The sequence below is a fragment of the Malania oleifera genome, chromosome 7, assembly GCF_029873635.1.
Source record: "Malania oleifera isolate guangnan ecotype guangnan chromosome 7, ASM2987363v1, whole genome shotgun sequence".
In the NCBI taxonomy this organism is placed as follows: domain Eukaryota; kingdom Viridiplantae; phylum Streptophyta; class Magnoliopsida; order Santalales; family Ximeniaceae; genus Malania; species Malania oleifera.
Window position 1 is genome coordinate 84,829,705 of NC_080423.1, and position 10,207 is coordinate 84,839,911.

The following is a 10,207-nucleotide window of genomic DNA, read 5'->3' on the forward strand; positions in this document are numbered from 1 at the left end:
CATATTGACATGCATGACATACTTTGTATTTTACATAATTGTCTTTTGGTAAGCCATTCACTAGTTCCTTAGATGATAACCTATGCAATAAATCCATGTTAGCATGGCCTAGCCTCCTATGCCATAACCAACAATTTTCATTTGTTGCAGCCAAACATCTAATGTCACAAGTTTTAATGTCATCAAACTCAATTGTATAGATGTTAGATTCACGCTTGCCTACTAGTATGGTATTTCCATTCAAATCATTTATAAAGCATTGGGTGGATTTAAATATAATATTTAATCCCTTATCACACAACTGACTAATACTTAATAGGTTGTGTTTAAGTGTATCTACAAGGGCAACATTTTCAATAGCCAAGGATGAATTACCTATTTTACCTTTGCCGATGATTCTTCCTTTAGCATTGTCTCCAAATGTTACCAGTCCTTCCTTCTTGTAGGTGAGTGAGATGAATTTGCTTACATCTCCCATCATGTGTCTTGAGCAGCCGCTATCAAGAAACCATTTGTTTCTTGTAGAGTTTGTCTTCAAGCATACATACACACAGCAGTAAGTGATTTGTTTTGGTACCCATATTGTCTTGGGTCCTACAGGGTTAGTGTTCTTAATCACCCATTCACATTTCTTCTCTCTTCCTCTATTTCCTCTGAAATGGCAAGTAAAGCGTACATGACCCTTTCTTTCACAATATAAGCAAACTTTATTAGCATGTAAGGGGTTTGGTTGGGGGGCAGGGATTTTATTTGACAAAGAGCTTCTCTTAGCACAAAGGTTTGCAAAACTGATTGATTCAGATGACAACAAGTCATACCCTAATCCTTCATTAAAAATTCCAAATCTTTGGATTCCAAGTAATTTATCAAAATTTTCTTTTCCATTTATAAATTTTTAAATTATGTTATCTTGATCTTCAACTTTCTTTTTCAAATTTGAGTTTTCTTGAAGATTTTTCACAATTTGATTTGTCAAATTTCCAACCTCTTTTTTAAAAGACTCATTGTCATTTTACACTTCTTGATAAGTTTTTCATTTCAAAATTGAGAGACACATTTTCCTCTTTTAAAGTATCACATAAGCATATTTGCTTTTGCTTATATCTTGCATGAGTTTCTTCTAAAAATTTGTTTCTCTTTTTAGCAGCAATCAACTCTATAGTTTTATTCTATTTCTTGATATGATGGAAAGTATTCATCATCAGAATTCGTCTTTGATACCACTTAAGTTGTGTTGATTACTTGTTGTGAGGGGTTTCTTGTGAACCTTTATAAGGTTACCCTAGGTGAGCACCATTGTTGAGGCTCTTGGTAAGCAGCTAGATTGTAAAGGCTTATTCACCGGCAAAGGAGGGTTACATAGTGGGTTTGGGGAATCCTTGAGTTGGTCTCAAGGCATGGACATAGGCTTGGTGCTGAACCATGTTAATATCTCCATGTTAAGCTTCTCTTACCCTTGCTCTTACATATTGCGTGGTTGTTATTATTTTCCTTAATTATAAATTGTGATATAATACTCTTGCATCTTTCCAAGTTATTTTGTGACTGTAGAAAAAAGTTCTATATCCGCGAAAGACATCTATTCGTCACCCTCTAGACGCATATCCAAGCCAACAAAAATATCTTACTTACCTTAGTTTTGGGGTGATACCCAAGAACTCCAAATCAAGTTTTTGCTCCAATTAACTTGGAGAGAATCACCCTAGGAACCTCGTGGTGGTTTTTGATCATTGAATTAGGTTGAATCCAGGCCAAAATCGAAGAGAGAAGGTGGGAGGGCTGAAGCCCTAAAGAGAGAGTGAGAGAGGAGAGAGATTTTGCGAAAAAAAAAAAGACCTAAGGCCTATTTATAGGCCGGCCTTTGTCGACGATTTTAAAATGTTCGTTGATGAGTCCAAGGACACTTGTTGACGAGAACAACGAGTTCATCGAAGAGTCAATTAAAAACTGAAATTCCCTGACTCTCGGTAATTCCTCGTTGACCTGTGCTCGTCGACGAGGCCTTGCTGTTTGCCCCCTTAATTCCCCCCCCCCTTTTTATTTTAGTTATTTTTTGAGTTCGGGTTATTACATTTTAGTGGATAAAGTTCAATAAAGATTATCATGGACTAATTACTCCTTTTAATTTTTATCAAAGAAAATAAAGATATTTTTATTGGAACAATTAAACTTTGTATATTTCTTATAGTAACATAAGAATTTGCACGTCTTAACATGAGATACAAAGATTATAGCCTAGCCAATAATAGCTCTATACTAAGTTAGATTACCATGTTCATATTTTTTAATAGTTTGAAAAGTTTAAGATTGCGTTCAATATTTTAAAATTTTAAATTTTTAGTTGTCATTGGAGGTTAGAAATGTATATATATATATATATATATATATATATATATATATATATATATATATGTATGTGTTTGGTGCTAACTTTTTTAATTGCTAATCATAAAACTAATAATATCAAAAAATTAATTATTAGTAAAAATGTCGAGCTTTAGCCTTTTCTGATAGTGATTGTAACTATGAAATGTGATAACCTACACTGCAACAATAATAACTACAAATTATAACAGTTATTATTGATTCTTACACAACAATTCTCTGTTTTAAAAGTATAAGTTAGTAGGTAATTCGCTAAGATCACATATCAAACTTTAAAAACTTTATTAGGGATTGAATTTGTATCTTGTGAATTCGAGTCTCATGTAAAATGGTGTGAAATTGACATCACATGACTAACAAGGAACAAAATACAACATAATAAAACACCACCTAGGTTGTGTTTGGAAATATGAATTTTAGGGTATTGCATTTGTGTGGATTGTAAAGGGAAAATACCAATGTTATTCTACATTTCATCCAAATATACACGAAACTAAATTCAAAAAGACAAGGACCCCCATAAGGTTTCGAAAATACACACTCTCCTGAGATTTTATAAATCCCATAATATATATATATATATATATATATATATATATATATATATATATGAATATTTATGTCTTTTTGACAAACTTCAAAAGATGTAGATTTGTGAAAATTTTAAAATCTTAAGAGAGATTTTTATCTTTTTGTCAAAACCTTAAGGCATGTATTTGCCTTTTTACCATTTTATTTATAAACTGTTTATTTTTAGGAATAAAATAGTTATAATAGTAAAAATTTTATAATTCACAAAAGATCATCCGCTTACACAACTCAAACGACTCATCCCAATGAATGACTTGTATAGGTAACTCCTCTTGACGTGTCACATCTACAACCTTTGCATCAATTTCAGCGTATATTGGAGGTTCGTTAATAAATTGTTTATAGTAGATGTCATCATTCGTTTCATAGGAGGATGGATGCAATTATTTGCGAACAACATAGGTTTTGTAATCTGTTAACCCTTCAGCAATTTCCTACTAGACGTTTTCCTCATCTTCTAAAACAACATTATTCATAATGTTCACCCCGTTGTCTAACGCAATGTTCATAATGACGTACAAATCAGTGAGAACTTCAGCATGCCTAGACTGTTCATTCGTGTGATAAATAGGCATTCCATATGTAGGCAGCTAGAATGATGATCCCAAACCTTCATTCAAATCCACATTAGTCAAATTATCCCCACTAACTATGAGTATCTTACATTCTCACAATCATCCTATTTTTTAGACTATTATTTAGCTAAATGAGACATTAAGTTCCTTATACTTTATTTATTATTCGGCAATTCTTATAATGTCAAAAATAAAAAGTTATAAAAATTAAAAGAAACAATATTAAACATGTTGCAATAATATTTAAATTATATTATAATTTCTTTGTTATTATACTCATAAAATAGTAGAATAATGTACGTTATCTTATAATCTACTAATTTTAATTTTAAAATATATATAATCTTATATTATATTACACTAATTTAATATTATTATTTCTTGAATGGTAATTTAATATTAGTAATTGAATGGTAATTTAATGTGGGAGTGTAGATTTGATGTGGGTGGGGGAATATGGGTTGTTGAATGGATAATAAAGCATGATTAAATGATATTTAAATTTAAATTTATAACATTAACATACTTTACACCTTTCTATTAGAAGGATATTTTAGACTTTCAAATAATTGACTATTCAATGAGTGTTCTAATTCAAATAGTGGAATAGAATATAGTAAACTTAGCTAATTAATTTATTCTTGTGCTCATTGTGTATAACATTTTATAAAAATTGGTGATCTCATCCTCAATTTGTGATTGATATTTCACCACCCTCCCCAAGTCTAATTCCAACACTTCAATGAGATTTTTTTTTTCTCCTCCTTCCATTGGCCACCCTATGAAACAACTTACTGATATTATCATGAAAAGAAGGGTGTGGTAGCCATATGCTCTTAAACCTAAAATGTAACGCCCCAACCTGGTCCGCCCATCATACTCTCCGCAACACTTTCCGGGTCGCGATGTAGGGGGGATCTTATCGGATTGATGACTGACCTCATAGACCAATACGTGTCATTTTCAGTGTATTTTATCCTCACTCATACACTTCCTGAGAAAACTTCCTAGAAGGTCACCCATTTCAAGATTACTCCAAGCCAAGCACGCTTAATCGTGGAGTTCTTATAGGAAGGGCTCCCAAAAAGAAAGGTACACCTTGTTGATATGAGTATATTTCCAAACCTAGGCGATGTGAATCTCATCACACTTCCGGCTGGGTTATGGCTCTAATACCATTCTGTAATGCCCCAACTTGGTCCGCTTATCCTACTCTCCGCAACACTTCTTGGGTCGCAACGCAGGAGGAATTTTATCGGACCGATTATTAATCCCACAAACCAACACGTGTCATTTTTAGTGTCTTTTGTCCTCACTCACACACTTCCTGAGAAAACTTCCTAAAAGGTCACCCATCCCAAGATTACTCCAAATCAAGCACGCTTAACCATGAAGTTTTTATAGGAAGGGCTCCCGAAAAGAAAGGTGCACCTTGTTGATATAGGTAGTAACATCTAATCCTTTAAACCTTTCATCGACGGGGTATCACATTCTCCCCCACTTACAGAATGCAGCGTCCTCATTGCAAACTCATATTTTCAAACCCAGGCGATGTGAATCTCATCACAATTCCTACTGGGTTATGGCTCTGATACCATTTTGTAAAGCCCCAACCTGGTTCGCCTATCCTACTCTCCATAACACTTCCCGGATCACGACGTAGGGGAGATCTTATCGGACTAATGACTGACCCCACAGGCCAACACGTGTCATTGTCAGTGTGTTTTGTCCTTACTCACACATTTTCTGAGAAAACTTTTCAGAAAGTCACCCATCCAAAGATTACTCCAAGTCAAGCATGCTTAACCGTGGAGTTCTTATGGGAAGGGCTCTTGAAAAGAAAGGTAGACCTTGTTGATATGAGTAGTAACATCTAATCCTTTAAACTTTTCATCCACGGAATATCACATAAAAGGGGTAGGGCCTCATCTGAATGGGATTCGATTCTACTAGAACTAGACAATTATTAGAAACGGGCCTAATTTGCACACTTTCTGTACAATATTAGGGAACTAGTCTTCCAAGAATTGCTAAACAAGAATTTGTCAATGCAAGGCAAAGCTTGTCTATCCCCAAGGCCACCCAATTGCAACAACCATCGTTCGAAGGCACATCCTTAAGGCTAGAATCTTGAATAAAAAACAAAATTCCTCATGCTAAATTTGCCTTTCATTAAAAAAAAAGACACACACACACACACACACACACACATGATATAATATAATTCCATACTATAAAAAATAAAATCTCATATGCATTAATCATTTATTTAAATAAATTTAATTTGCATTCATCAATTATACATGAAATATTTAGGCATGAAAAAAAAAAAGAAAAAAACCCTAACCTCAAATTGGGGATTCCACAAGGATGGTTCAAATCACCAAATTGACTTCAATATAACTAAATTTAAGATATAAAGTATCATTTTCTATTACAAATTAATACAAATTTCAACTCAAATTCCAAAATCTCGCTCAAATTGTAAATAATAATAACTAGGTTTAAATAAAATCATGTAGAAAAACATACCTTATTTCCATTCCGTAAATATTACCTTTCCAACGTTCGGATTGTACTTCATAGTAGAACGTTCAGATTGTATAATCCGAACCTAACATTCACCTGCAAGCTTTGTTCTTTGTCAGATGGTGCCTCCCCCTCTTTGCTTTCTCTGCTGCTCTCGGCCACTTTGCAAATTATAGACAGAGAGAAAGGGGGGAGAAATGATTTAATTGAGTAAAAAATATTGGATGGTCTATTGTTTTTTGATGTCATGCATCGGTCAGCGATGCCTCTAACTTAAAAAAAAAAAAAACGGTGGACCATTTAGCATCTTTTAAATAAAAACGTTGGATGCCTTTTTTAATTAATAAACGCGGAATGATGCAATGATTTTTTGGGCAAATCAATTACGAAACACCGAAACTTTTTTTAAAATGTTTTTAATTAAAATAAATTTAAATTCAGAAAAAAGCTACGGCTTGGTGTCTTCAGCATTTTCTAAGAGTCAAAGGCTCGCGCACGTGTTCCGTGCGTCATTTTCCTCGTCGAAATTGCGTGAAGGATGGGAAGATAGTAGGATAGGATTCATAGGAGCATTAATGACTCTGTTTGAAAACGTGAGCCTCCCTATCTCTCCGATTCTCCTACTTATATGCAAAGCTGGAGAAGCCCCCAATACAGTAATACGCAAACAAGCAAAGATGGCTGCAGGGTCAGACTCCCAGAGGTCTTGCTGCGATCGGAGATGGTCACTCCACGGCATGACCGCGCTGGTCACCGGCGGCACCAGAGGCATTGGGTCAGTACCCATTTTTCCTCTCTCTCTCTCTCTCTCTCTTTCTCTCTCTCTCTCTCCCTCCCTGTTTCTCTTAAATTTCTTGTTTGGGTGTTTGGATTTGTATTTCGCTCCGTCTGTCTCTTATTTTTCTTGTTGGGTATTTGGGTTTGTGTTTATCTCTCTTTCCGTGATGATTTGTTGGTGGGTGTATTTTAATTGGGGTTGTGTTTGTGGGATCAGATATGCGATAGTGGAAGAACTGGCAGGACTGGGAGCAGTTGTGTATACGTGTTCTCGCAACAAAACGGAGCTCAATGAGCGATTGCAAGAGTGGAGTGGGAAGGGGTTGAGGGTCAGTGGTTCAGTGTGCGACCTGGCTTCGAGAGACCAGAGGGAAAATCTCATGGAAACTGTTTCCTCTGTTTTTGGTGGCAAGCTCAGCATCCTTGTAAGTTCAGCTCTCAATGTTTTTAATCTGTGTGTATGGTGTTTGTGCTCTTCCCACTTCATTCATTTGAATGGGAGTAGTTGGAGAAAAGTAAAGAGGATGATTTTTTGGGTGTGAAAGCTAGAATGGGTAATAGAGGAAATTCGGAAGCGCCGCGGGTGGGTCAGGTGATAAACAATGACGAATTTGTCGTGTAGGCCAAGAGGTCCATGTCAACAGGCTATTGATATTATTCTATTTTTGTATAAGGGTATTTTGAGATGTATGTTTTTGTAGTCAAGGGTTGATGCCCAAAGATTTACACCGTTGATCCTCAATCAATAATGTTGGAGATTTTTGGGGTTGGAGATTTTTGTGCAAGCATAGTGTTGAAAATATGCCGAACCACCTAAATTGCTGAATTCTTCTTCTTTTTAAAATTTTCTGTCGAGTTTCTGGCTGTGTAGATTACCCCAGGGCGTATTTATTTATGTTGCACTTCCTAAGCTTTTATTGTGATTGTCTATCCAGAAGGACCAGAACGACACTGGGTAGCAGTGTGTAGCCAGTGAGTCAATTATTTATGTGGGGTAAACAGTCGTGAACATGGGGATTGAGGTTGCTAGTTTTTCAGAAGATAATTTTTGCCTATGTACACCTTCTACTTCCCGTCCCTCACGGCCAAGAGCACTTTTCTCTTCTATCCAATTATATCCTGATTATTAATTTCCCCCACAATTGGAAGTAAAATTTAAGTTTACCTGAGACTAGGACACTGGTCTTCAACTATCCAATTGCCCATCTTTGCTAATGCACCTCGCTCTAGATGTCGGTGTGGGTTAAGAACTTTGGATTGTTCTGCTGGTGGTAATTTCATTCACTATTTATAGAACATACCTGTTTTGTAAAATACTAATCTTTGGTCCAACTTGCTATATATTGCAATGATGTTGCTAGTAAACCTTTGCATGTCATCTCTTATCTTTTGCAAACATTTGAGTGGCATCTCTACCTAAACTGCAGTAGAAATTTCAGCAAATTGCTTAGGTTAGTGATCTTGGACCTTGTAGCCCTTTCTTTTTTTGTGCTTTTGTTTTTCTTCTTGTTTCTGCCCTTTTATCAGCGCTGTGTAATTCACTCTACTAGTTATCCTTTCTGCTTTTTCCTTGTTCGTTTTTGGATGTGCGGTTTCTGCTCTTTGGGCATTTGGGTGTTTCAATAATAATTTCTTTAAGAGGGAAAAAAAAAGCGATCAATTGCTTCCGGGCCATATTGACTATTAACATGTTCCGGACTAATGCTCACTCATCCAAGGTTCAAAAACTTAACAAAAAATTCCTATGGACATTATTGTACCCCTGGCTTTGGTTTCGCTTGTGTTTCTTAGAATATTTCTGTTGCAATGGATTGATATCCTTGTGTTTTGTTTAGCCGCTTCCACACTGCTTGTGAATTTCATGATTTTCTTCTTTTTGTTCTTTCAGCTACCTGCTTTTTTGGATCCCCAGTATTGTATATGTTTATCTTTTCGATTTTGTTCCTCTCATCTTCCCTGTTGAGTTGCTTTGGTTTTTATGCGCTCTCATTTCCAAAAGCGCAATTGAGTTTTCTTGTCCTGGTTGTGTTGCTCTAGGTAAATAATGCAGCAACAGTTGTGCGCAAAGAAACAACCGCGTTTACTGCTGAAGATTACTCAACTGTAATGTCTACTAACATCGAGTCTCCTTACCATCTCTGTCAACTCGCACACCCACTCTTGAAAGAGTCGGGAGCTGGAAGTATTGTATTTATCTCGTCTGTTGCCGGTGTGGTAGGTCTCCCCCAGATGTCTATCTATGCAGCATCCAAAGGTACACCCCCATTGTCTAAAGTTTGAAGACCATTGTCTTCTCCCTTGCTCAAAAGACATAAAATTTGATATTGTCATCTTCAATTTTTCAGGAGCAATAAACCAAGTTACAAAGAATTTGGCTTGCGAATGGGCAAGGGATAATATTCGCACAAACACTGTTGCCCCATGGGCTATCAAAACCAGGGGGATTGAATCGGTACTACACTTCCCACCCCCTCCATCTTCTAGAGAACACAATAAATAATAAATGGAAAATCTGCTGCAATTCCAAATGAATTTTTTTGTTATACCAAATGCATAGTGTTTGATCAAGGCCATCCAAAATATTTGTCATTGATCGAGACACATTGAAATGGATGATATATTATTATGTTTCTTTGTTGTCCAGGAAGAATATGAGAGCCCAGAATACCTTCAGGTACTTGCTCGAACTCCGATATCTCGCATTGGGGAGCCTAATGAGGTTTCGGCAGTGGTTGCATTCCTCTGCCTTCCTGCTGCTTCATATATTAATGGGCAGATTATTTCTGTCGATGGTGGATTTACGGTGAATGGTTTCTAGCCACCTCCCTGGTCCAAATGTGCTTCCTGCTGAATCTTGTTTTCACTTGTTTAGCCGTCAAATGCCTAATGTAGGGCTTCTATCAGTTACCATGGTTGTGGGCTGTTTGGGAGCCTGCAATTGTAGCTTGTCTCTTCTGTGTATTGGCTTTTGAGGCCATTGGATTTTACGGGTGGTCTCGTTTTGGGTTTGCTTGGGCTATTCTCCTCTGGCTTTCAAGCTCTTCTTGTATTGTTCACTATTCTCACTAGTAATATTTCCTCTTCCTATTCAGAATTTTAATAATATCAAAAATAGAAACCTCTGTTTTATTTCGGCCTGCCAATTCTTATCTTCAAATCTCTTTAGCTATGTTCAAGGCTGAATTTAGTCCTTGAATTTGGATTTGCTTAAATTAAACTTAGTTCATGATAATTTTATAGGACAAAGACATTTAATACTGACATTTCCTTAAATTTATTTTAAAATTTTCAGAACCTTCCCTAAAATTTTTAGAATTTTAGGAATCTTTCATGAGATTTTTCAAAAAGAC

The 10,207-nt window shown here is 35.9% G+C and overlaps 1 protein-coding gene across 1 annotated transcript; it reads left to right on the forward strand.

The window, feature by feature from the left end:
• The first annotated feature begins 6,542 nt into the window (after positions 1 to 6,542).
• LOC131159838 (tropinone reductase homolog At5g06060-like) lies at positions 6,543 to 10,000 on the forward strand. Its single transcript, XM_058115020.1, has 5 exons — positions 6,543 to 6,855; positions 7,075 to 7,282; positions 8,895 to 9,111; positions 9,203 to 9,309; positions 9,502 to 10,000. The coding sequence occupies exons 1-5, from the start codon at positions 6,656 to 6,658 to the stop codon at positions 9,673 to 9,675; spliced, it is 906 nt and encodes a 301-aa protein (XP_057971003.1). The 5' UTR covers positions 6,543 to 6,655; the 3' UTR covers positions 9,676 to 10,000.
• Positions 10,001 to 10,207: the final 207 nt, after the last annotated feature.

What these genes read in the sequence shown, in the direction of transcription:
- LOC131159838 (XM_058115020.1), top strand. Translation starts at nt 6,656, where the DNA reads ATGACTCTGTTTGAAAACGTGAGCCTCCCTATCTCTCCGATTCTCCTA. An exon ending in GGCGGCACCAGAGGCATTGG is followed by an intron (nt 6,856 to 7,074) that starts GTCAGTACCCAT and finishes TTGTGGGATCAG; the next exon opens with ATATGCGATAGTGGAAGAAC. An exon ending in AAACCAGGGGGATTGAATCG is followed by an intron (nt 9,310 to 9,501) that starts GTACTACACTTC and finishes TTTGTTGTCCAG; the next exon opens with GAAGAATATGAGAGCCCAGA.